This window comes from Nannobrachium achirus (genome assembly GCF_963921795.1).
Source record: "Nannobrachium achirus genome assembly, chromosome: 4".
NCBI classification, from domain to species: domain Eukaryota; kingdom Metazoa; phylum Chordata; class Actinopteri; order Myctophiformes; family Myctophidae; genus Nannobrachium; species Nannobrachium achirus.
This window is the reverse complement of record NC_137813.1, coordinates 12,091,241-12,119,184: the sequence shown is the minus strand read 5'-3', so window position 1 is coordinate 12,119,184 and position 27,944 is coordinate 12,091,241. Positions and strand designations below refer to the sequence as shown.

At 42.8% G+C, this 27,944-nt stretch overlaps 2 protein-coding genes across 3 annotated transcripts in view; both read right to left on the bottom strand.

Annotated features, from left to right (window-relative positions):
- The window catches only part of LOC308283737 (cytoplasmic phosphatidylinositol transfer protein 1-like), a 230,222-nt gene that overhangs the window by 155,407 nt on the left and 46,871 nt on the right, over positions 1-27,944 (bottom strand). The gene's annotated exons all lie outside the window — the stretch shown is intronic.
- Positions 109-27,915, bottom strand: LOC308283743 (HLA class II histocompatibility antigen, DR beta 4 chain-like). 2 transcript variants are annotated; one of them, XR_013961965.1, is made up of 7 exons: positions 27,039-27,915; positions 24,158-26,532; positions 23,198-23,491; positions 22,904-23,038; positions 21,511-21,584; positions 1,611-1,877; positions 109-249 (listed from the first exon to the last, which is right to left on the bottom strand). XR_013961965.1 is itself a non-coding variant. In XM_080724216.1 (5 exons), the coding sequence occupies exons 2-5, from the start codon at positions 24,396-24,398 to the stop codon at positions 21,520-21,522; spliced, it is 735 nt and encodes a 244-aa protein (XP_080580342.1). In that variant the 5' UTR covers positions 24,399-26,532; positions 27,039-27,915; the 3' UTR covers positions 21,430-21,519. The 2 variants fall into 2 exon arrangements, 1 of the variants encoding a protein (XP_080580342.1); XM_080724216.1 differs by lacking the exons at positions 109-249; positions 1,611-1,877 and having other exon boundaries at positions 21,430-21,584.

Here is a 27,944-nt window from a genome sequence, read left to right as displayed (position 1 = left end):
AGGCAGAAATTGTGAAAATAACCGATCTACATGCTCACAATGCCTCGCAACACAAGATGTTGTGAAGGTGGGGGGATGAGGTTGCGGCCTGAAAAGGTTGAGAACAAGACCACCTCACATGCACCAGTTACACTTCTGGTTCTGAAGCTTCACCCATCTCTCCAGGTGGAAGGAGTTCTTCAACAGGACCTGAAGCTTCATCCATCCTCCCAGTTGGAAGAAGTTCTGCAACAGGAACCAACACGTGATCTGTTGACATCAGTAGAAGATTATTATTTTCATGTAAACGTACCGTATAACACTGTTGAAAGGATTTTTTTTATACATTTAATGAGGAAAGTTATATTAAAAAGAGACCTGACTAAGATATGCAGCAACAGAAAAAAGTAAGAAAAAGACAACACAGCACAACACAACAATTCAAAGTACAATTTTAATTGAAAACATGTCACGGCCAGGCTACACCAAAAAACGCGCGCGCATGTGTGGGCTGTCTGTGCGTGTGCGAAAAGCCCCCGGCTACACCAAGGAGGGAGTATATGTGCAGGAGACCACAGAGTCGGTGTACAAAACGCATACGTGCACAAACAAAATAGAACCGATCCTATTTTTAGGGAATACGTATCGGGTTCGCGCTATCCGTGCGCTTGGTGTAGCCGGCTGAATTGATATTGGCTCTTTCCAAAACTCTCAGACGCGCGCACACTCCGCATTATACGCACTGACATGCGTGAAAAGCCTTAGTGTAGCCCGGCCGTCACCTAAATATTTTGTATCCAGTTCATTTGTTTTCGACCATTTAGAACCAAGATTAATTCATGAAGGATATCATCTCCAAGTGTGATTGTGGTCAGTCCTCTTACCTTGGTGCAGAGTGATGCGTGCTGCAGACTTCTTCTTGTAGTAGATCAATCCAGTGAACACAAAGACCAGGCCAAGCAGCAAACCAGTTGATCCAACTAATATTTGATTCCTGTCTGACTCAGGAAGGGAGGAGTCTGAAATGTGCACACAAATCTTTTTATTAGAAAATATGTACTGTTTCTTAGGATTATACTGTAGGTCAAAATGTATTTATCTTAAATTATTCTTTTAATATTATTTATAGCATTAACTCAGGAGTTAAATTTTTTATTTTCTGCAAGGACAATACAATAGTCATACAATGACTAAGTAAACATATTATAAAATACTCTGTTTTTACCCCAGTGTTGAAACATTGGCTCGGTGAGGCTGGGGTGTTCCACCATACAGGTGATGGTCTCTCCTGATGTTGGAGTGAACTCCAGGAAGGAATGGAACTGATAATAGAAATCTCCATCAGGCAAAAGCTCAGATGAACTGACACCTGTAGTGATTTCCTCTCCGTCTCTCAGCCATGTGACAAGGATCGGTTTGGGGTAAAAGTTGTATGCACTGCACACAAGCATGGATGGATGTCTGCCACTGGACAGCTTCACTGACTTCACCCTGATGTTGGGCTGGTCTAACCCTAACCCTGGAACAAAGAAGTTATGATATAGAGGGTATTCTACCCCCCCCCCCCCCCCCTGTATACCTGTATGAGATTTATTTGATGCATAATGCAAAAACATCTTCAACCTCATTACCTAAATTTGTTTTTATCGCTGGTATGTTGTCTTGGCACGTCCTGAGCTCCTCAAATTTTCGGTATATCTTTTCCCGAGGATTGTTCCACCGTTTCGCTTTTTCTATGCCAAAGGGTGTGTGCCCTGTCCAGTTGCCTTGGGTGCTGTTCCAGGTCATAATTGTTTTTGTGTTTATTCCCCACCTTATGATGTACTCAATTTTCTCAAGATCATGACCTTTGATTGAACAGTAAGCCATGTTGTTAAAGTAATTTCTATTTGAAGAAACTGTAGTGGGGGGACACAAAGTATTTCAGTTATATAAAAAAACTATCAAACCTTCTAATCTAAATAGGTAAAAATTATAATGCATTTATATTTATACATTTCAATGATATATACAAAGTTATGTCACTCACCCAGACCGAGAAGAAAGAAAGCAATTAAAAAGGAGATTGTTTTAAAATACATGCTTTCATATCAATAAATATCTCCAACAATAAAGGTTATTTGTTAGATGTTAACCTAACGCGAGCTCAACACTGACGATGAAACAAAAACAAAAACAAGGACATTTATGAAAGTTGTCACAGCCTCACAACAGGACTCCGCCTCCCGCAGAAAGAAAGAAAGAAAGAAAGAAAGAAAGAAAGAAAGAAAGAAAGAAAGAAAGAACTACTGCCTCATTTGCATGAACAATTTCCTGTTGGCACTACAATGACATTAAGAAACGTCCTCCTTTTCAAAGCCTCACCAAATGCACAACATACACTAGGCTACTAGATACTGCTGCACCCAACAAGACGCTAGAATGTACTTTGAAATGATTCTCCTTTTCTCTGGAGCGATTTACACCTTTCAAGAACGTAAGTACATGATTATTTCCTATCCTGATCATATTTAGTTTTACATAATCAAATGACTTGACTAAAACTGTATTCAACTTAATAAAAGTGTATTTTTTTGCACTCTTATATAGAGTGACTTACAATAAACAAGGTAATTAATCACTTAAATAGAACACAGAGAGAACAGTGTAGGGCCAAATAAACAAGGATACCAAGTAAGCTATGAATCCAACATCTGTCTAAATAACAACCCTAAAATACATCTAAACGTCTAGGCTAAAATTGGGTTATAACTGTATTTTTTTTTAGATGGCTAAGCTTACATTACATGTTGATCAGCTGTTTTTTAAGTGTCTATACACACACACACACACACACACACACACACACACACACACACACACACACACACACACACACACACACACACACACATTGTGTGATTCGTTGTGCCTAATGGTGGACAGGGGTCAGGTCAAAAAAATAAATAAACGCATAACAAAACTTCTGTCTCAGTGGGCAAGTTCCTTAAGAGCTACTGGATTTCTTTTTAATTTGTGTGTTCTTCTTTTTCAGCAAGTCATGTCTTTTTTTTTAACAATGGATGCTTTGAGTCTGGTGATAGTCTAAACTCCTTGACATTTGATGGCGATGCAGTCTACTATGCAGACTTTAAGAAAGGAAAGCTAGAGTGGAGCAGTAGGATCCCATCAGCCTCACATTCTCCCCAAGCCTTTCTTGGAGCGCTTGTAGTTTATTCTCAATACAAAGGCAATTTAAGGTACTATACTACTTTGCATAACAGGTTTCTAGTGGTGAATGTGTGAGCGTCCTCAAGCCCAAGTCCCCTCTATTCATATGGATATAGCCTACTTTAACACATAGACGCATTTCCGGTCCACCTTACATTGATAAAAACCTAGATGCACGCGCAAGTCGGTACCAAATGAGCCAATGAAACCAGCACTCCCCAAAACAACAGGTTTGTTGATGGCAATTGATTACATGATACAGTCACCTGTGCGTTTAGTCTCAATGTTTGTAAACAAGAAACGGGTCAATAGGTTTCCAGCTGTGACTGCATGTGCATGTGTCGATGTGTGTGTGGTCTCATACATGGCTCCTTTACTGTGGTATTGTTTGAGATTCGTTCAAGGCAAACTTTGTTTCTCTACTGCAGCGCTGTATTTTCTAAATGAATTAAATGAAAGTAGAAAATAAAATCTTAAGTAACAATGCAAATGTAATTAAGACTAGAAAACACAAATGTTTCGTATGAAACACCTGTTTGTTGAGAATCGGAAGGAAGCACTCCATTCCTATGGGTGTCGCTAATGCGCATCCAGGATAACAGAACCACTCACTACACTCCCGTAGGACAATTCCCTATTGGCCGAAGGGTTTGTCAATCAAATGACATGCCCGCCCCTTAAATTCCACGACTTCCTGTCGTTCCCCCTCTCGGGAGCACTGCCGTAAACACGAACAGGGTCGTAAGCGGAATGGAGTGCTTCCTTCCGATTCTCAACAAACAGGTGTTTCATACGAAACACTTGTGTTTGTTATCGAATCTCCAGTCAGCACTCCATTCCTATGGGATACATAAACTCCCAGAAAATGACGACGGCCAAGGCATAGAGAATTAAGAGACCCTCACGGTAGAGGTCTGCGCGGGACTGATTTTTTGATCCCGCTCCCGCCCGCTCCCGCATCATTTCTGACCACTCCCGCCCGCCGCCGCAATGATTTTATTTTTGACCGCCCGCAGACAATTCCTCTCCGCCGCTCCCACCCGCGACAAACAAATTATGTGAATTTTGACCCGCGGACTCCCGCGGCGCACATTACCGCAGCATGTCCAACACCCTCCCTCCCAAGAAGGCACATTGAAATGAGATCCAAAACCATTACCAAACAAAAAAGTGTGCCGTGTGCGCCATGCGAGGAGCACATTTGTGACGGACTGACAGTGGGTGAGAACAAATGAGAGAAAGAGAGAGAGAGAGGGCGAGCGAGGGAGCCACGGCACGGAGTGAGAGAGCAAGAGGCGAGAGAGAGAGAGAACTTGGCGGAGAAAAAGAGAGACTCCAGTCCACGTACTGTATCAATGTGGGTGCGTTGTCCTCACTCAGCAGGGAGAATTGCGTTCTCTATTCACATCTTGACTTGCTAAAGAAGGCACGTTGACGTTTGTATAATCCATTGAGATCCAAAAGTGTACGTGCGCGAGAGAGGAGCATTTGTGAGGTTGTTAACAGAGGTAAAGTGTTTATATTGCGATTGGACATAGGCGATGGGACTATATTATAATAAATAGTTGTTATTTAGGCTAAATAGTGAGCCGCCGCAAATATCTGCCCACCGGTTAGCCGTTAACAGACGAGAGCGGGAGGGAGGGGGAGTTAGAGCGAGAGAGAGAAAGAGAAATTCCACGTGCTGTAGGTCCATGCGTTCTCCTCAGGCGCTCAGCAGGGGAAGTTACATTGATTCTCTACATATATTCACATCTTGCTAAAGTATAGATAAAAGCTTATTGCGGGAGAGTGCGGGATTTTGCGGCGCCGCCGAGTTTATTTTTTTATTTTGACCGCCCGTCCCCTCCCGCAGGGATTAAACTACCGCCCGCGCCGCAATATATGGTGACGGGTCCTGTGGGTCCCGCGGGAGTGCGCTCCCGATGCAGGGCTCTACCTCACGGGCTAGGCCCACCAAGACCCACCTCAATCCTAGCCCGCCTCAGGTACAACCGAAGGGTTAACCTAAGGAAAAAGGGTCCCCCTCCACGACGACCACTACCCTCTGGTCAGGGAGGAAGATGAAAAAGGTGTAGAGACACCCTTGAAATCACTATCGAGGAAGAACACTGCCAAGTGCACAAACCTCAAACGGAAGGGGAAGAAGCGGCCACCTGAAGGACTGAATGCGCCAAGGAGAGAGGCGCCAGATCCAAATGGTAGTAGGCCGCAAAGGTGGAAGGCGAATTCCAATTCGCCGCCATACACACCTCCTGAATGGAGGTCCCTTGAGCGAGACCCCAAGAAGAGGAAACTCCCCTAGTCGAATGGACCTTAAGACCGAAGGCTCTAGCCACCTTCGCACTATCGTGAGCCAAAAGAATGGCCTCCACAATCCACCCAGAAAGAGTCGACTTAGCGATCTCTGTCTTGCCGGTGGACTTACCATGTGAGACAAAAAGACTACTCGACCGTCTCCGGTCCTTAGTCCGCTCACAGTAAACCCTCAGAGCCCGGACTGGGCAAAGACTCTGAACTAAAGGGAGGAGGATGGAAAGCAAGAAGTTCTACAGGAACCTCCTGCACCACACCGTTCTTAGATAGATAGATAGATAGATAGATAGATAGATAGATAGATACCTTTATTATCCCAAGGGGGGAAATTAGTTGCCCAGAGGCAGCACAGCAGTATAAGATTATTTACAAAGTTACAGAGAAGTATGAAAAAGATAAAAAGAAAAAACAAGAACAGAGTACAGTAAGTACAGTAAGTACAGTAAGAGCAAGGTACAACAGGAAAGGGAACGAATAATATACAGTATATACATAAAGTGTCCTAAAGCACGACTATCAATATAATACAGTGCCCACATCAAAGTGACCATAACAGTCAATGCTAGTTAGTGCAACAAGTATCTCTAGATCATGTCAAACACAAGCAGAAATAATAAAAAACAAAAACAAAAATACTAACACAACCTAATAGTGCAGTGTCCAAAGGTCAGAGCGATAAAAACAACTAGCAAAAGAAAATAAAAAAACAAGAAAGGGTGATGCGGCAAGACGCACAAACACCCTCACTGGAAGGTCCTTAGAGGTCAAAGTCAGTGCAGATATAGTTCCAGTAAAGAAAAAAAAAGGAAAAAAAGAAAAAAGGCTACCGTCGTCCTACGTTAGGAAGGTAGTCCTTGTCAATCGACCGTTGTGTGTCTCGTTGTACAGCTTGAGAGCAGCCGGTACAAAAGACTTTCCTAGTCTCTCGCATCTCCGTCCTGGGTAGACAAAGCGGTAATTTCCTCTCTTACTCCAGTAACTGAAGATCTCAAGATGGAGGGGGTGGGAGGAGTTGTTCAAGATGGAGTCCAATTTCCTAGCCGTTCGCACTCTGGCTACTTCCTCCACCCCCCCTGCAAAGAGGACCCAACAACAGAGCCCGCTTTCCTCACCAGTCTGTTTAGGTTAAAGGTGTCGCCCGCTCTATTGTTGCCACCCCAGCAGGTTATTCCAAAAAAGAGGACACTTGCCATGACAGACTGGTAGAACATCTGTAGCATCCTATTGCACACGCCAAACGATGGTAAGAACTGGAGGTGAGGTTTCAGCAAGACCTTACGGTCGTCACAAGAAAACCTCATGCAACCCTCAGCCACCGAAAGGGCATGAAGGTCACTAACCCTCTTAGCCGTAGTCAGGGCCAGGAGAAGAGCCGTTTTGAAGCTGAGAAGCTTCAGAGAAATGCTTTCCAGAGGCTCAAAAGGGGGCTGACTTAGACCCCGCAGAACCACCTCCAAGTCCCAGGAAGGGACCAAGGGTCTAGCCGAAACGTTGTCACGTTTGACACCTGCCAAAAACTGTGAAACCCAAGGGTTCTTAGAGGCTTAGAACCCTCGATGCCGTCGTGACAGATGTCGATGGCTGCAACATAGCCTCTAATGGTAGAGACTGCTAACTTCTGGACCACGCAGGCCTGCAGAAAGTCCAGAAGAACCTTAACCGAAGTACAGGCCGGCGACACCGAAGGGTGATTAGACCGGCACCAAGAAACAAAGGCTTCCCATTTCCTCCTGTACACGTCCAGGGTACCGGGAGCCCTGGCCCTCTGCATAGTGTCTATGACCGCACAGGCCAAACCGCCCGCACTCAGCTTTTCCTTCTCAGGTGCCAAACCCACAGGTCTAGGCGCTGAGGATCCGGGTGGAAAATTTCCTGGTTCGCCTGGCTCACCAAATCTCTGAGTAGAGGAAGTTGCCAGGGGTCCTCGACTAGAAGAGGAGCTAGCAGGGAGCTCCAGGCCCCCTGCCTCGGCGCCACCAGGAGCAACTCCAGAGAATAGAGCGAATCAAATCCAACGGAGGAAAAGCATACACTCTGTGTGACAGAGTGTCCATGCCCAGGGGAGGGTTCCCTGTCAGGCCAAAGAACTGAGAACACTTCGCGTTCTCTGACGACGCGAACAAGTCTGCCACCGGGCGGCCAAACCTGAGCCAGATCTCCTCCGCCACTGAGGGGCGGAGAGAACGGTCCCCGTACCGGGGCTCTCCCCTGGACAGCAGGTCCGCGTCGCTGTTCAGAAGGCCTGGAACATGAGATGCCCTGATCGACAGCAGTCGACTGTGGCACAACAGAGCCAAGTCCCGAGCCAGACTGTCTAGGTTCCCACTCCGGAAGAAAGGCTGCACAAGATAGAAACTTGTCTATCCTCTCCTGGGAGGGGCGGGCGACCATCGTCTGGGAATCCAAAACGGTCCCCAGAAAAGTGGTCCGCTAAGAAGGGAACAGCACGCTCTTGTCGAAGTTGATGCTGAACCCCAAGGACGCTAACCCTGGTCTATCACCAACCTGGTGTGTCGCGCTGCCTCCTGGCTGGAACTCGCGCAGATCAGCCAGTCGTCCAAATAGTTTGCTATCCTGATGCCCCGGCGCCCTAAGGGTTCGAGCGCCGTCTTGGTCTGCCTCTAAATCATACATGCAAAGTAACATGTTCATGGCATTTGGCAAAGATGTAGAGTGTTATAATATCACTAAAACCAATCTTACTCCAATTGGCCAAAGGGGGGCGCTATATCATTTTGAGCAGTTTGTGAAACGCTTAAACCCGTTAGGATTTTTTTAGCAATTTGCATGAAACATTCTACACACAATCTAAGGACCTTTATCTAATATGCCTATGAAGTGCACACACACAAAAAAATAAATAATAATAAATATAGCTGCAAGCAGCGATAAAGTGGCCAAAGCCAAAAACACCTCAAATCATGAACACAGCCTGCAATGTGCGTGAAATCTTGCAAGCACATTCCCAATAGGTCAAGGAACAGATACCACCCTTCTTACATTGGCCTGTTATAGCGCCACCAGCGGGTCAACTTTTGCACAACACATTTTTGGAACAAAATGGACCAATCTTTGACGTCAGTAACGTCAAAGAGAGCACTGCCTGCAATCTTGACATTTTGTACTTTTATAGCCATTGTTTTCTGGCTTGAAGCGAGCCCACAATTGTTTCGAAGGAACAATATTTTCTAGTTATTTATCCAATTGCCCATGATTGAGGTGAAATTATTCACACTGGTGTCCATATCCGACTCTCCAGTTACCCTTTCCCAATTAACATCCAGTAAGTCATGTTCAAAGTTAACCATATTTGTCCTAGGAATTCCTGTTGTTGAACATTTATTATCCGTTGTGTTATGGTGAACCAGACGTTTTCCTGTTAATTTTCTTACAACTAAGGTCATATTATGATCTGAAAGCCCAGTAATAAGATTATACGTTTTTATTGCTCTCTCTGGCCTATTTGTGAAAATCAGATCAATAAGGGTTTCACTCTTCCTTGTGATGCGAGTAGCTTTATCTATCAGCTGTTTATATTTAAATTTCTCCATAACAGATTTCAGTTTGATTTTACCCTTTTTATCCATCCAATTAATGTTCTCCAAAAAATATGGTCTTGTTAAATTTATCACAAGCAGGAAGAAGACTTTTGAGCTCATTATACAAATCAGCATCATGAGATGGAGGATTATAAAGCACAACTATATTAAAATTCATATTTGGGGAAAGTGTCACATTAAGTCCCAGACACTCCAGGTTTACATTCAGTTCGAGTTCCACACATTTGAAACACTCCCTAATGTAAATTAGAACACCCCCCCATCCAACTTTCCCTGTAATTCTATCTTTCCTATAGCATGAGTATCCTGGTACGTTAACTCTATCAGTAGAGACATTACAATTCAACCAACTCTCAGTTAAACACAAATAGTCCAGATTGGACTCCATGAGCAGATTCCGCATCTGATCTATTTTTGGTAGAAGGCTTCTTATATTTAAATGACCCCCCGGATTCCAAATAACTTGTGCGTGATTTACAGTTTGAAAGAACTTGAACTGTCTCTGTTTTTGCGATGCGCGAAGACGAGAGTCACGTGACTGTTGTATGACCCTCTCGGGGCACCGTCTGTGTTTACTGTTGACATTTACTGTCCCATGCGTGTTGTTGATTGTTGCAGTCAGTACAGTCTGTTGATATGCTATTAGCGACTTCAGGACTCACCCGAGTGCCAAAGACAACGGCCCGGGACCAATCCGACTCCACTGCTGCAGAAACAGCAGTATGCGCTGCTGGTCGATGTAGCACTGCGTTCTCCTCCGTTCCCATGGGATGTAACGTTGGCCGCTGCATGAGCCCAGTGGGCTCCATGATGACACCCGTAGATTCCCGAGTGCCAAAGACAACAGCCCGGGACCGGTCCGACTCCACTGCCGCGGAAACAGCCGTATGCGCTGCTGGTCGATGTAGCACCGTGTTCTCCTCTGTTCCCATGGGATGTAACGTTGGCCGCTGCATGAGCCCAGTGGGCTCCATGGCACCCTTGGATTCCTGACCGCCCGGTGTGTTGATTCCAGCGTTGATGGTTGAACAGGCGACCCGTTCGCCTATCCCTGCCTCCGCCAAACAATCCTGCCGATGAAACCCCTCACCATCCAGACTCCCAAGGGCAGCGTCCGCCGCGGTTGTACCTGGACAGATGCCACCCAGTGAAACAGGAGCTCCGGTGAGTTGCGTGATTGTTGTAGATGGTATTGTAGGCTGGAAGTTCTCGGTCACTGGAGATGGTAACTGCACCGGCGGGATTGTGTCTTGCATGGTAGCATAGCCGCCCGCTTGTTGTAATGAGGGCGCAGGGTTAAAGTGAATATCCCAAGATAACAGCAACAGTAATAACAGTTTGGCAGTGTGCCAACTGTTGCTCATCCGTCTGGTGGCAGATGACATTAAGGGCAGCATTGTTAAAAGTTAAATTTTGCAGTTGAGTGGAGCCTTCCTAACCACCCACCGCCACTGCCGCCATCTTGCCGCCAATCTCATTTAGGCTACTACACCTTCCTCCAACGTATGCCAGGCCCTGCCGACGGACCAGGAAGAGATTTCAAAGCGCTGCATGGGTCCAACACTGAATTAGTATTATTTTAATGTGTAAAAAATAAAAATAAAATTCCATTGAAGTGAATGAAGCTAATAGAGGCGCGCTGTGATACTAGTCGGACATCGAGGCGGAGACAGCTTTTGGAGGGGCGGAGTTGCTATTCATCCATTATAACTCTCAGCATGTGACGAAATATCACCTTGTGTGTGTCAACAGTCCAACAACAGAACAGACGGTCGGGCAGGTCGGCCCCGTCGTAAATGAACAGTAAGAAAAGACAAGCGCATTTTCATTTTGACAAACGGATAACAAGATGGCGGTCTCCAAGTATTCATACATTCTTTTTTGTACTATAGCATCGTAGCCAGCAAGTATTATGACATGCGTAGCCTTCTTAGCACACACTAGCGCTATGTGACAGCAACAGAACACACAGGACACAGCCAGGAAGTACAGCCAGCCAATCGTGACGGCCGGGTGCGCGGTTTGGATCACCAGGGGCGTGGTTATCCATCTCGTCTGGTGGTATCCATAATCACGCTCCACTGACACTTTAGATGTACAACATAATCTCTGAACTATTCCATTCGAACTATTTTATAACTAACCAAATTAGCCTCCAAATCTGCAAAATAAATTATCTTTAACCCTGATGTAACCTTCAGAAGCCCCTGAAACGGTGATCTACACCAAAGATGAAGCAATAATGGGGGAGGAGAACACTCTCATCTGCTTTGTCAAGGATTTTTTCCCTCCTTCCATCAAAGTGAAGTGGACCAAGAATGATGAGGAAGTGACTGTAGAAGATCGTATTCTCTCATATTTACCCAATCTGGACGGGACGTTCCGCCACATCTCCACCCTGACCTTCACCCCCCAGGAGGGAGACGTCTATGCCTGTACTGTGGAGCATGAAGCTCTGCAGGAGCCTCAGACCAGGTTTTGGGGTGAGAGAACCTTATAAGTTCAAAGTTATAATAATTCATATTTTAAGTGTCAAATGCCTTCGATCACACACCTGCAGTGGCCTAGCGATGCGATGTTGGGGAGACTCCACCAGAGGGGGGCCTCATTCCCCCAAAGCGCAGTCCCGACTCACTCACTCATTCACAGACGCAACCTGCCGTTTGTCGCCTTAAGCTAGATGCAGAATAGACCAAAATTTGAAACTTAAATATTTGCTTCTCTGTCCATGGAAAATATTCGCAAAATATTTTGCGATGGGGGAGATTCGGTGGTCATAGACTAATCTGATGCACTGCCAAAAGTAAGAATCAACGTTTTTCCACCTCATGTGAATTAATTAACTTATCCCTGCCCATGCAGCTCTGACTGATTCATAGGCCTATTTAGTTCTTAGTTGGAAAATAACAATGGAATATCAACATTGGCAGTGCTGTTATTGTGCTGTATGTTATGATGTGATCATGGTTGCTGTTACAGCGTGCAAAACCCCCACTCCCCCCCCTCCTTGCAGAGGGGCCTCTGGATTTTCAGCGACGCCACTGCACACCTATACACACACACACATTTGAAATGTTTATTTATGTCCACATAAGCAGAAGTACAAGAATTCCTCGTACAAAGGACATAAACAATATCAGTGCAGTCAGATAATCAAGGAAAACTGCCAGTTACAAAGTGCAGGTAGGGCAGAACATTGTTACACACAATACTGTTGGCATAGATGTCAAGCACAGCAGACAACAATCATGGGTAAAGATAACAACGCCTCCTCCAAATGGAGCGACTTCCTATAATAGCTGATACAGAGCAGTACCTTGCTAATTGTTTGGCTCTCCTTTTGGGGAGGCCGGCCATTTGAAGGCCCCTTACAACCAGCTTGTGCACATGCCCTAGGCTCCCAAAGATAAAAACCAAGAGTTTACATCTGTAGCCTAGCTGAGCGATGGTCTGCTCTAGCTGATGATATTTTAATACTTTGGTTAAGAAAGCTTCCTCTAAGCTGTAGCCAAAGGTACAGCCGACCTCAAGAATAAACACCTCCCTATGGGTTTCATTAACAACAATGACATCAGGGGTGTTAGCTGAAATGTTAGAGAACGCAGAATCATCATTACAAAGGCTAAACATGCTCGGCTTCACAGTAGAATGCTTATATAGCATAATAGAGGACCTGAAGATGGATGAGATATCTTTTGATATCAAATCCACTATTCTGTCATGCCTACTTATGTAGAGTCCCCTGTATACATGGCACCCATTTAAGATGTGGGACATGGTTTCAGCTATTTGTTCGTGACCATGATGTATACAGTAAGGAGCATGATTGCCTGGAAACCAGATGGAGAGGTTAAGTTTAGATGGTAAAACCTGCAACCTCGCTTTCAGAGTAAAGACAACAATACATTCGTCTATGGCAACATTTTTGAACACTGAGTGAGATACAGAATGGTCAGCAGCACACACACACACACACACACACACACACACACACACACACACACACACACACACACACACACACACACACACACACACACACACACACACACACACACACACACACACACACACACACACACACACACACACACATCTGACAACGCTTCACCTCTCAACAACTTGTTATGATCTGGCACTATAATAGAATTTAATTTAATTGAACGTTGTTGTTCACAGATGCTGACATCACTGAGAGCAGCTCTGCTCCGGCTGTCTTCTGTGGAGTTGGTCTGACTCTGGGTCTGCTGGGCATCACTACTGGAACATTCCTCCTGGTTAAAGCTAAACATTTGAACTGACTTAATGTAATACTACTTCATTATGCTCAGGACGTATCCTGTTTAGAGGGATTAACATCTATAAGTGATTTAAAAAAAAAAGATTTAAAAAAAGAAGAAGAAACCGTTAAAACTATCATTGCTATAGAGTGTTTGTTCAGTAACAAGGGTCTCCCTGCCTCCACAGCTCTTATGTGAACAGAAAACAGATGTTCCGGTCAGGATACCAATGTTAGCCTATCAGCAGAGAGAACAAAGGATACAGGATAAATAAGATAAATTAGTAATGAAAAAAGTAGTAAAAAGAGCAGACAAAACTGGAGCTAGAACACTATCAGACTGAAGAGTCTCTCTTTATTTATTAAGGAGAGACTGGGAGATCCCTGTTACTGAACAAACACGTTATAGCAATGATTACTGTCAGTGTTTAGCTTTTTTACCAAAAAACGAAAACAAAGAAATATCACTTACCCTTTTAATACAGTATCTTTGTTAATATTTACGTATTAATTGACAATGACATATTTTCTGCCTCTATATCAGTCGTGCTACACTGCATCGGTGCTACAGTTCACACTAGAGGGGGAAGGTGCAGGGTGGCTTTTTAACCTTAATGACAAAACATTTGAATTGTTGATGTTTTTATTATATATTCTTCGGTTTCAAATATGTATTTTAATTCAACAGGCAAATGTTTTAATTTAACATAGGCTATGTGTTGCATTGCAAATTCATAACTTTATTTGCAAAAACATGACCTGTAAAAGTCAAGGAAATGTTTTACATGATGAAATGCCAGATCTACAAATAATGTATTCAAAAGGTGTTTCTGACAGTTTATGTAATTCCTAAACTGAATCTTTACTACAGTAAGTTGACCAACAGTACTTGACTTTATGCACTTTTCTGTAACTTTGAACTGAAATCTTGTATGCAGTGGTGTTTGATTACAGTATGACTTTAGTTTAATCACACATAAACAGCAAGGCAAACGTATTTAACCAAACCTATTAGAGCTAAAAATGTATGAAAAGAAACTATACAAATATTGTGATTTATCTTTGAAGTTGATTCTGTCCTAACTTTAGTTGTAGTAACTTTGCATCTCCTGTAAAATAAAACGAATCCTTTAAGTTCATGCAAGTTTGTTGTCTGGACCTTAAGTAAGCTATAGACCTGAATAAAATCTCCACTCGAGGAAACTGTAATAGGGAAAACACCCAAGTATCGATGATGTCACACTGCTGTTGAGTGCAACCCAGTTGATTAGAACTTTCCCGTGACGACAATGTGATGTTGTTGTGAGACTGAGAATGAGGAAAAACTACATCTAATCCTGGCATCAACAATGAAAAAAACATTAAGCTGTTTGGCAGCAGCACAACAACCTGTAGCTTCCTCCTTTTCAAAGCCTCAATCCAGTGTACGAGAGAGGTGGATTAGGCAAGAGAAATACTGGTTGATGACACTATATATTAGTATTGGGGCCCTGAATTGTTGTTCAACACCAGATTTGGGTTCAGTAATCACTGGACAGAAATAGTAGTGACCAATTTATGCCACTAAATCATTGCTGCGCTGCTTACGGTGCTTGTGTTGTGCACATTGCGCACGTGAGTGTTTTACGTCTATCCAACCGAACAAGACAAGCAGGGTTTTTCCAACAGCAAGATTTAATCAGCCTACAATGAGAGCATGAACGCTCAAAGTGATGCTCAGAGATGGAAGAAGATATTTGGTTTCTGGCAAAGGCAGTTGTTATTCTTGGCATCCAACCTCCACCATGGTGTTCTATTATGTGTCTGTTTTCTTCCTCATGCCTTTACCAATCCTAGTCACACTGTCTGTGACTTATTTATAAGTGCCAGCCCCCTTACCTTCCTTCTCTTCTCTGGTTATATAACACCAGGTATAATGATTTGAACTTATTTTAATAGAACTGATGTACCGTGTAACAAGACTCCACAGTACTTTTACTTTCTGAAGAGCCCTAAAGACAACTATGTATAACAATAGAACATTATATTTGCTCTAAAATGCACCAGTTACAGTTCTGGTTCTAGCATTTTTGGGTTTCTCATCCGGTCGGGTGCAGAAACAACCAGGTCATGACCGTCATGCTGTAGTCATATAGACAGATGTACTACACTTTTGCCAGAACTATCAAACTGGAATCAGCAGCGCCGCTGTTACCATGACGCACGCGCATGACGCATTGTGCGTCGGGCATCACGTTGCCAAAGGGCACCAAAAAATGAGAGAAAAAAAGAAGAAAAAGATCTGGGGGCGGGGCCGCAGCACAGCGAGTCCGCGACTCACTCTGCAGTCTGCACTCACAGACAGACAGACAGAAACTCACCCACAGTGGAGATATGACGGTCATAGACTGATCTGATCTGATGCATTGCAAAAGTAAGAATCAAACGTTTTTTTCCACCTCATCGTGAATTAACTTATCCCTGCCCAGCTCTGACTGATTTAGATCTCTTTGTTGGAAAAAACAACTATTGAATATCAACTTGGGAAGTGCAGTTATGCTGTGCTGTTAGATCAGTTATATGATGTGATCATGGTTGCTGTTGGGGGGGGGGGGGGGGGGGGGGGTGCACCCAACTGCCAGTTGTGGGTCAGGCACCAGCGTGACCTGCAGCGGCCCTGGGAATCAGTTTGAACCCAAAATAATTCCCCACACTCAAGGGCCTAACTTTAGGTCCTACCCAATAAAACCCTTGATGCGGCATAGTTTTGCTTATTTTGAGAGTTCATTTGGTAAAGCCATCTTTCAGTCCAACTCGTATAGCGACTGGCAAGACTACACTACTCGAGCATTTAAATGGGGATTGGAGAAACAAACAGGGGGGACCTGTTGCCGGTTTAGGCCACGCCTAGACCGGATTACACAGCCTGTTGTAAACGAATAGCAGGCTTTCCTCCGAGGTGGAAAGACTGGTGACACGAGGTTAATGATCATCAGAGCAATAACCTACCTATCTCCCAGACTCCCTCCCCAGTCACAGTTTGAATTAATGTAGTATTATGTGCATGATGTAATTTGTTGCGACCGTAGGTCGCATTTACTACCAAAACCTCCACCGGCTGTCCGTGGGTGAGTCCGTCACACTTTTTCCCTGCTCATATTTCCGCAACCGTTGACCCGATCCATGCCAGATTTTGCACACACACTCCTTGACTGCCAAACTACAACCTCCAAGGACCCCCGGAGCCCCAGGGACCCCCAGGTCCCTGGGGGACCCCCAGATGTAAAAAATGACCAAATGTGGTCACACGTCACACTTTTTCCCTGCTCATATCTCCGCAACCGTTGACCCGATCCATGCCAGATTTTGCACACACACTCCTTGCCTGCCAAACTACAACCTCCAAGGACCCCCGGAGCCCGTCCCTGGGGGACCCCCAGATGTAAAAAATGACCAAATGTGCAAAAATGACCAAATGACGACCCCAACGGGCCTGCTCACGGGGAATTCCCGGGGACCACCGACTCCTGGTGCTCCAGAACGGATGCAAAAGTGGTGGCGCCCCCAGTGGAGGACCCCCTGCCACTGCAGCGCACATAAAATGCCGTAACTCGGGCTAGGAGCGTCCGGGAGAGCCGGGGCCGGTACCTATTCGTCCGCCAAGGCAACGCGGAGACCCCACCCCTCATTTCTCACATGGCCCTATTCTAGCGCCACCTTCAGGCCAATTTTTAAAACACATTTTTGGACACTGCTCCTACAGTTTTTGCCCTAAAATCACGAATATCACTACACAGCATGTCTACACTCATGTCATCAAGATGGATCAGGAAGATTTTGGAAAAACACATTTTTGCCCTATTTGTGGAGATAAGCCACCTACGGTCGCTTATCTCCCGATTAGGGAGTCTTACTGGTATATATAGATGTGAGGGGACTTCATTTAACTGACTAAGCTTGTTTTGAATATAAAAAAGTCTCTCTCACATGCCAGTGTGCCTAAGTTTGCCTACCCCCGTAGTAACCCCATAACATCTTCATCTAACTTACAAAGAAATTCCCTCATTTAATATTTCATTGAGGCAAAGTGTTGTCACTCACCCAGGCCGAAAAGAGACAACACAATTATAAGACAATTCTTGAAATGCATACTTTGATTTAAATAAATCTCCAAAGATAAAGGTCTATGTTATGAGGAACCCAACACGACAATGAAACACAAATGAGGAAATGAATCAAAGTTGCCACAGTGTCAATGGGACTCCGCCTATGATGTGACAACAAAATACACTCATCAATGCTGAGATCTAAAGTCTTGTCAAGCAGGAATATTAGGTTTCCTGGATATTGAGTTCCCAGAAAGAAAAGGGACCATTTATTTGTGTATTTTATTCATTCATTTATTTAGATATGTATAGAATAACTTACAAAACACCATACTTAACTATACAGCACGTCTTGAATTTAATTTAATTCTGAACAAAACCTCAGATTTTAGTCAGTGCCTACAGTGCTTCTACAAGTGGTGACCTATTGAACTGAGATACTGTGCTGGCATACCAACACTGTCTGGCAATTGGAATGTTACATAGCCTACTGTAAGTCGATTGGTCACCACTTGTTGTGTGATCTGCGACTGTTGACCGAGAACAGTTCATTCATTTAGCCTATCATTGTCTCCACCAGCCGAAGGCTGAGGGAGAGTATGTTTTCCCCTCCGTCCGTCCGTGCGTCCGTCCGTCCGTGCGTGCGTGCGTGCGTGCGTCCGTGCGTCCTCGCAGTTTGTGAGCAGCTAATCTCAGTCACCGTTGGCCCGATCGCTGCCAAACTGAGCACACACACTCCCTGGATGCCAATCTAGAACCTCTGCCCCACATTTTTCAAATCAGCCTCATGGTGGCGCTATAACAGGCCGATTTGTGTGGCCTGGTTGTTACCAGCTAATCTCCGGCGCCGTTGGCCCGATCGCTGCCAAACTGAGCACACACACTCCCTGGATGCTAATTCAGAACCTCTGCCCCACATTTTTTAAATCAGCCTCATGGTGGCGCTATAACAGGCCGATTTGTGTGGCCTGGTGGAGACCTGTGCTCGGAAGAGCACTGCTTCTAGTTTAATGTAAGTTCATTTTACAATACACTTGACAATTAAAACAGCAGTCGTTTTGTTTTGTAAATGAGTTCTGCGTCAGTGAAAAGCTTTTTAAGTGAAACCTCAGTTTTTAAGCAGTGCCTACAGCACTTCTAGAATTGATCAAAGGACAGGCCAGGGCAAATGCCACAAAGGCTTAGCAGACGCTGTGGCCAGCTTGACAGCTGACAAGCAGGTAGAACACTCAGTGCCTCTCTCTTGCAACCTATGACAAACTATCCTTTTCAAAGCCTCCTCACCTTAGTGTATGCTTGAGTTACAATACAGTTGTAGACAGTAATACACTTGGACAAGAAAATAGAATGCACTTTGAAATGATTCTCTTTTTCTCTGGAGCTGTGTGTAACCTGTATGAACAAAGTAAGTACATGATTTCTTCCTGTAATGATCTTAGCTGGTTTTAGGGATCACATTGACATTTAATGTCCTTAATTCAGAAGAACAATAACATACTACCAAGAATGTTTTATGAATCTTTTAGGTTTGGCAGAATAACATTTTTAGAGTATAGCTTCCATATTATTAAGTGAATTACAGAACAGATGACAAGAATGAGTGAAATTGAAAATCTAAATACACTGTGTGAGCACACAAGCATTTTGTGTTTGTTTTTACCAGAATACTGTGTTTAAAGGGTTTTTGCAATAGTAACCTAAAATGACTAGAGCTACTTTGAAAATGAATTCATACATTATTCATTCATACATTGTTATATTTTCTTTTTTTTTAGCAACTCATGTATTTCAACACAGTCATGGATGCTTTGAGTCTGGTGATACACTCTCTGTGATATTCGATGGTGATGAAGTCTACTACACAGACTATAAGAATGGAATGGTAGAGTGGGATAGCAGGGTCCCGCCGACTCTACATTGCCCCCCTGCCTATGCGTATGCACTAATGTACAGAGCTGACTACAAACACCATTTAATTGGAGTGTATGGAAATGACACCTCTGTGAAAGGTAAGCCTATGAATCAAGTTTTTGAACCAACAGGTCACTGGGTAATACACGTTAGAGCACCAAGGATTACATTAGATAATTGACACCGGGTGAAAAATGGGTTACAAAATCATGGGATAAAAAAAAGAAATCTAAAGGCATGTTTTCACTACAGTTCCGGAATTTTTCCTGCAAAATAATTAGCATATTGATTTTCAACTTGCCGGGAGTTTTGTTTTTTGGGTGTTTTCACATAAGCAAAAATGCTGGCATAGCCATAAAATACCTCGTTTTCACTAAACCGTTGTCGCGGTATGAAAGTCTGTGTTGCCAGACTTTGCGAGAGAACTAAGCAACCAGGTGTACGAAAATAATCCCCAAAAAGTGATATTATCTAAGCCACACGAGCACTTTAAAACTACACGCATCGCCACATCAGCTAATTGAAAATTACCGATCTACAAGCTCACAACAAATAAAACGAAACCAGCAACTATCATATACAAGCAACTTTACGGAAATGAAGCCCAGAGTCGCTAATAATTAGCAGACATGGCAACACTTGGACTGAAAGACCTAAAAAAAAAAAAAAGAAAAAAAGAAAAACACTCTCCTGTCTCCCCAGTTCGGTGCATTTACTGCGGTGGCATCGGTGCCTCTCTCTCTCTCTCTCACTCTGAACGCTACAAATGGATTCAAATAAACAAAATATTCTTCATGCTCAGCAACAACAACACATAAGGTCCGTTCAAAAAGGATCTAATGCAACGTGTTGCACCTGTGGCTGCGGGCTTTAGATTAGCTGTGGACTCGCACTCGCTCGCTGGAAGAGGTTCCAAAAGGAGCTACCGTTGAGAAATCATTGCACTTTTGCAGGCAGCCAGCCATGGTCACAATGCGAATCTACTCTTACTCTATAGCCTAAACAATTATATCCCTAATGCAAGGTGAAGCTGTATTTTATTTCTACTGTATATCCCATTCACATTCAGATCGTTTTCAATCCCAAATACAATGCTTTAACTGTTATCATTGGCTCCTTACGCACCTGCTTGTCAAAAAACCGTCAAAAATAACGGTATGCGTTTTCACAGAAGGGAAATTTGTATTCTCACGGTAATTTCAGCAAAAATTACTAGGTATTTTGCCGTCAGATTTAGGACTCCAAAACTCCCAGAACACAAAATAAGGGGCCGTTTTCACATGGCGTGAATTTCAAAATTGCCGTAATCTTTGAAGAAACTTCCAGAAGTTTTGCTCAATGAAAACGGGGCATAAGTTTACAGCCAAAAGATTCCATCTGTCGAATAGCAATTTAATATCTAAATATTATGCACAGTAGGGAAAGAATATACATATACTATTCAGTTACTTCTAAGATATACTGTAGTATTAATAAAGCACTAAGGTAAAAGGAGTGTTCAAACAGTTCCATATAGGGTTTCATTGATATGTTTTTAACGTTCACAGAGGCTGACATCAGTGAGAGCAGCTCTGCTCCAGCTGTCTTCTGTGGAGTTGGTCTGACTCTGGGTCTGCTGGCCATCACTACTGGAACATTCCTCCTGGTTAAAGCTAAACATTTGCACTGACATTAATACTATTTTATTAAGCTCACTTCTCTCAGGTAACATCTGTAAATATGTAGATATATTTGTTTTATTCTTGACGATTTGAGACCCCTTCAGAAAGGGTTTGGTATGCTTTAGTTAAACTTACCCTTTTGTGTTCTTTAAATAGCCTATTTTGTTTGTTTGTTGTTTTTCCTTATTTGTTTCTTTATCTCTTGGTGAGCTAAATCCTACCAATGATACTGAACATCTAACATCATGTATATTCATATTGTAAATATATCTGTGAAAATACCTTGATATACCTTTGATAACATCTTAAATACCTTTTGTACTGGCAAGACCACCATGCTTTCAATGACAAAATGTCAATAAATGATGTCAATAAGTCTTTTTGTAAACTGGTGTCCTGTTTATGTTACGGGCTGTGTCCCTAGAGTTTCATGGTCCGTAACACTCTGAAGGCAATATTACAGCAGTACATTATGATTGTTTATTAGCATTACAATAAGACCATCTCACATGCACCAGTTACAATTCTGGTTCTGAAGCTTCAATCAACCCACCAGCTGGAAGGATTTCTTCAACAGGAATTTCTGTTGGAATCATAAAAAATAAATAAAAATAAATACAAAACATCATCATTTTCTAGTTTTACAACTATAAATGTACAACACTGTTTAAAGGATTTGTATTGTAGGCTGTTTGATTTAAAACAAGAAAGTCCCATTATGATGAAGAAGTATTGAAAACAGCCTAACCAGTTTGCCTCCAGTTCCTTAATTTTGGATTTAGAAACAGTAAACTATGAATTAGTGACACCTAAGGATTATGTACTCAAATGTTAAACTATCAATACTGCAATTTAGAAATACTCAGTTACAAGTAAAAGTCCAGAATTCACAATGTACTTGAGTAAAAGTACAAAAGTATTGGCATCAAATGTACATAAAGTACCGAAAGTAAAAGCACTCATTGTGCAGCATGCTTTACAAACATCTTTTGAAAATAGCAGATCTACAAGCTCACAATGCGTCGCATCATGGCCAAAATTGATTATGGCTGAAGCCAGGGGCGTGGCCAAGGGTGGGCCTGGATAGGCCTAGGCCCACCCATTTCGTTTTTGTGCCCACCCAAAAAGAACTAAAACATTTGCGGCACGATGCACGGCTGTCGGCTATCTAGGAAGCAAAGAAAGACACCACAGTTTGATTTGATCATAGCTCAGTCAGTTATGAAGCGATTTCTAAAATTAAAACGTGTCCATATTGCTTGGGAAGTCCACTTCCATGACAAATGACTGTATTGTGTCCCTGTAAATATTTAAATGTTTGCTATTTTAAAATAGCCGTACAAGCTTGCATCTGTGCCCACCCAGCCTAGCCAGTTGGTCAATCCTGGCTACGCCCCTGGCTGAAGCGTTTTGTAATAATAATGTACAATCTACAAAGTGACTAGTTAATAAAGTTTTCAAATAAATGTAGTGGAGTAAAAGTACAATATTTGAATCCGAGATGTAGTGGAGTAGAAGTCAAAATATTGGAAATGGGAAAAACTCAAGTAAAGTACAAATATCTCAAAACTGTACTTAAAGGACCAGCTTACCTCTGGGACAACCAGATCTTATTTTATTGTTGTGTGGGACACGATCAACACAATCCTGAATAATTGTTTGTGTTCAATCTGTGTTTTTAGATATGTTAGTATTTCAGCATGCTACAACTGGTCATATGATGCATTTTGCATCATATGACCAGTTGTAGCATGCTGAAATCGGCTGAAATACTAAAATTTCTAAAAACACAGATTGAACACAAAAAATAACTCAGGATTGTGTTGATCGTGTCCCACACAACAATAAAATAAGATCTGGTTGTCCCAGAGGTGACCTGGTCCTTTAAGTAAGTCCTCTTACCTTGGTGCAGAGTGAAGTGTGCCATTGACTTCTTCTTGTAGTAGATCAATCCAGTGAACACAAAGACCAGGCCAAGCAGCAAACCAGTTGATCCAACTATTATTTGTTTCCTGTCTGACTCAGGAAGGGAGGAGTCTGACATGTTGAAACAAAACACATCTATTAGAAAAATCTCATACTGTTTACTATGTTGTTTTTTACTTTCAGTACTTAACTGATCTCAACGAAATGCACTACTTTAGTCTCATAGGATGTAATGTATTTCAATAAACACAAATGATAACATTCCCTTACCCCAGTGTTGAAACATTGGCTCGGTGAGGCTGGGGTGTTCCACCTTACAGGTGATGGTCTCTCCTGGTGTTGGAGTGAACTCCAGGAATGCATGGAACTGATAATAGGAATCTCCATCAGACAGCAGCTCAGATGAACTGACACCGGAGGTGATTTCCTGGCCGTCTCTCAGCCACGTGACTTGGATCTGTTTGGGGTAAAAGTTGTATGCACTGCACACAAGCATGGATGGATGTCTGCTACTGGACAGCTTCACTGGCTTCACTCTCATGTTGGGTTTAGAGATGGATTCACCTGGAACAAACGAGTTATGATGTAGAAATACAACACATTAGCAAGCTATTGTTCAGCACCCGTATATGTCCTGAGATGTATTTAATAGAACGATACATCTTAACAGTGATACGATACGTATCACGATACATGGTTAACAATATGATACTTGGACGATATTGGATCATTCATGGCGATACGATACGATTTGATTCAATGATTTAAAATCGATATAGTAACTATTCAGCAAAGAAATAAAATCTGTGTAAAACGTGTAAAAATCTATTATCATGGAAGTAAATGCTGTGATTATCTAGCAAAGACATGGACAAACCCGCACCTTGACATGAACACAGAGATTACACACATTTATTGATAGACCAAGTGAAGCTATATGGAATGGAAAAGTAATTAAAGCCCTCTCTTAAAATTGCTAAACACGAGGCACAAATACCTTGTTTCCATACAATCGATTATTTGCACTGCAAAACAATTCGATACCGATTATTTGCATTGTAAAACGATACAGATACGATACAAAGCTAAAACGGTACGTTATATGCTTTTGCATATCAATATAGTAGATCATTGCAAATGTAAATCGATTTTACGATTCAGTTACTACTGTACATCGGTACACCCCTAGTATTTAAGGCAAGAGATGATGTGCACATAAGGTATCATTACCTAATAATGTTTCTACTGCTTCTCTGTTGCTGTCGCACAATAGGTCCATCTCGATTTGTCTTTCCACCTCATCTTCGTCCCACACTTTTGCTACTAACATGCCCAGGGGTGTGTGCCCTGTCCAGTGGCCCAGGCTGCTGTTGTAGGCCATCATCAGTTGTTTGTTCAAATAGAACCTCACGATGTACTCGAGTTCCTTGAGCCCTTCTCCTTTGAATACACACCTACCTACTGACAGCATGAAATGTCCATTTGAAGGAACTGCAATGGAAGGACACAAAAGTATTGATGTCGCATGGTATGCTAAAAAACAAACCCACACGTTTTCTGAACCCGTAAAGAAATTATGGCGTTTTAAAATTTGTTTTATGTTTGATATTTAATAAAAACAAGTTAAGTTACTCACCCAGACCGAGAAGAGAGAAAGTAATTAAAAAAAGATAGTTGTTTGTGTTCATGATCAATGAATATCAAAAACGTCTGTGTCCAGAGAGGTTAACTTGTACACTGGAACTGAACACTGACCATGAAACTAAAATAAGGAATTGAATCAATGGCGTTCTCACGATGGGAGCCCGCCTTTGATAAAGCACACTCACCACTCGTTTTTTTTTTTTTATTGAAGAATTTATTAGAAGGTTGCATAGGAAAAAGTACAGACTCATGACAGTACAAATCACTGGCACACGGTCAACTAAAACTAGATCCTAGTAAGCTTTTCGGCTTATTTACACAGGAATCACTTTATGTATCTCATACCAGTAAGACTCCCTAATCGGGAGATAAGCGACCGTCAGGTTGCATGTACAGTATACACAAACTGGCCTTAGCAACCTCATGGTGGCATGTGAGAAAGCAACGGCGGAAGTTGTGGTTTGCCAGCCAAGGAGTGTTTGTGCAAAGCTTGGCATGGATAGGGGCAACGGTGCCTGAGATAAGAGTAGTGACAAAAGTGTGACGTGACGTGATGGACAGACAGACTGACAGATAGCCGGTGAAGGTTTTCATAGTAACTTGCGACCTGACGGTCGCAATAACATCGAAAGACAGACGGATAGAACACAGTACTTTGCATAGGATATCATCAATAACAAAAGGGAAAAAGCATTCAAAAAGAAGAAAACAGGAAAATAAAAAGAAAGGGAAATATTTACAGTGGAAAAGGGGAGGTAAGTGTGGGCTCTAGTGAAGTCTAAAGTGTACATACGCACCTTGTACTTAGAACGTTTAAAACCAAATAATCACCTCTTTATCAAAGATGAGAAAGAAGTGTTGCCACAATCATGAAACCCTGTATTCCCTAAACTGTGTACACAGTAGAGAAGTTATACCAACCTAAGTATTATCCCTGATACATGGACATAGACATATTGTACAAACAAAATAAATCCAATAATACATAGACATTTGTTCAATTTCAACGTATAGAAAAGCACAAGCTCTGAGCTTTTCAAAAACAACTAACAAGCCCATGTACGACACACTTCACTTCATCTGTTCAGTAATAGGCTACTGCTATTTTTCAACCGCAGCTAACAAGACAAGATGAGCCAACAGAAAGATGCCATGTGGGGAAAGATTCATTTTGTTGAGTGGAAAATGTATTCGTCTTGTCAGCAACAACTGTGCAGCGGTGGTGGAGAAAGGGAACTTGAAAGGGATACTTTCTGACAAACCACAAATCATTTGACAACGCTTCACCAGCCGAAAGAGAACTGACTAGAAAAATAAATGAGGAACCGAAATCTCATAACCACCAGCAGAAACACAGTGGTGTGGGAAAGGCTCATTTTAGCAGTTTCGTCCCGTGAGCCATTGCAGCATTAAACAAACTGCCTTGCAGATACGATTTTTTTGTATAGTGGGGACGCGCGCCCTGAAATGAACTGCTGCACACACATGGCCACGCACACACACGCGCACCACCGCTCACTTCAAACTTGGTTTGATTTTATGTTGAACATACTGTGAAGACAAATACCCCTGTGGGGACAATAAAATATACTAATTAAAGCTAGGTATGGTAAGGTCACCTGACTGCAGCAATATTAATGGTTATCATTCATATAGGCTATATTGTGCTATAGCAAAGCAATTTGACATGACAAATGTGTGTAAATGCCTCGAGACAACCCTAACAACATGCTGTCTCTATATCTTTGTGAAGAATGCGCTTGCTTTTCAGTTTACATTTTTTAACAACACTGCCACTACCTGATTATTAACAGTAATGCACCACACTGACCTGACTTTCACAGATGGAACATAAATCAAGACAAGTGTTGGGGGAAATATACTGTAATACCTTATGAAATCTGTCATTTTGATAAGCATTTTTAAGTTATTTTACAATTTACCGTACATTCCCATGTAGGCTTAAAGCTATACTGTGTAAGATGCCCAACTAGTGGTCATTAGCCCTATAGCAAACCGCGGTCGCGTCCGCGTCTTTCGGCCGTTTTTCGTACCTTCAGACCCCCGCGTCTGCCTCCACCTCGCTGAGATCTATCTTTTGAGGGGTCCCTTGTTCCTGTGCGTTCAGTAATTCCAGAGATACGGACTCCTTCACCCTGCCTGGTAGGCGAAATTACCTAGAGAAGGGATGGTACAAACGGGCGACAACAAATATGGCTGCCATAGCGACCCCACTTCAAGATGCGCTGTGATTGGCCGGCAGTTGTATAACCCTCGCTGTGATTGGCCGGTAGTGTGATGACGCAAATTTGGCGCGAGATCCGGTCCCCGGCAAGGATCGCAGTTTACATATATAGAGAAGGCTTTACAGGCTGAAATTCACGGAGTGGGTGTTCTAAAACTTTAGCGATTTAACAGTTAGGACAATTTTAAGATTTGTTTTATAAAAAAAGTTACATGGTACAACTTTAAGTTTGATTTGAATAAAGCCTTAAAGACCTAAGTCCGATTTGAAAATTACCCACTGTTTTTCTAGGAAAACGCATTACTCAGCCTCTGTGGCAGTTAGAAACAAAATTCCAAAACTATTTGATAACTTACACCTTTGGCTTTCATAGAAAAAAATCTGAAAAACTTTTTTAAATGACTGTACTACATACTGTACATACTGTAATACATAAAAATGTGTTCCCGGCCTGAGGGGGTAATACTCTTTAATGTGTACCCGTCCAGAATGGGTTAATAAAACAATAAGCTATACAATAGAGACATTCATGAATTATGAAGTGAATTTGAATTTTGACCATGGGGGGCCAAGTTATGACAGCTACCATACGTTGCCATCCCCAGTTGACACTCCTACAGTAACATTCAGAACACCAATGCGCTACTTTTGGGTATTTTTTGGTACTTTTGGGTAAATACAGTAGCTATGATACATTTGTGTATTTTTGGGATACTTTTGAGCAAATAGTATGATGGGGGGTAATTACTATGACCAGTTGCTAAAGTTAATACAACCACTTCAGTGCTGTGTGTGTGTGTGTGTGTGTGTGTGTGTGTGTGTGTGTGTGTGTGTGTGTGTGTGTGCGTGCGTGCGTGCGTGCGTGCGTGCGTGCGTGCGTGCGTGCGTGCGTGCGTGCGTGCGTGCGTGCGTGCGTGCGTGCGTGCGTGCGTGCGTGCGCGCGCGTGTGTGTGTGTGCGTGAGTGTGTGTGTGTGTGCAAGAGAAGAGGATGTGCTCAGTTGCCACAGAAACAATATGCGCTAAGGACTTTCCGTGGGGTCACAGACACTTGTTGAAACTGAACTTGAACTTGAACTGACCCTCAAACTTGTTTCCTTAAAGGAGTAGTTCACCCCCAAAATGACTTT

Coding starts and splice junctions, on each gene's coding strand:
- LOC308283743 (XM_080724216.1), bottom strand. CDS start 24,398: ATGCTGTCAGTAGGTAGGTGTGTATTCAAAGGAGAAGGGCTCAAGGAA. Junction 23,492..24,157: donor AGCAGTAGAAACATTATTAG/GTAATGATACCT, acceptor CGTTTGTTCCAG/GTGAATCCATCTCTAAACCC. Junction 23,039..23,197: donor GCCAATGTTTCAACACTGGG/GTAAGGGAATGT, acceptor TCAACATGTCAG/ACTCCTCCCTTCCTGAGTCA.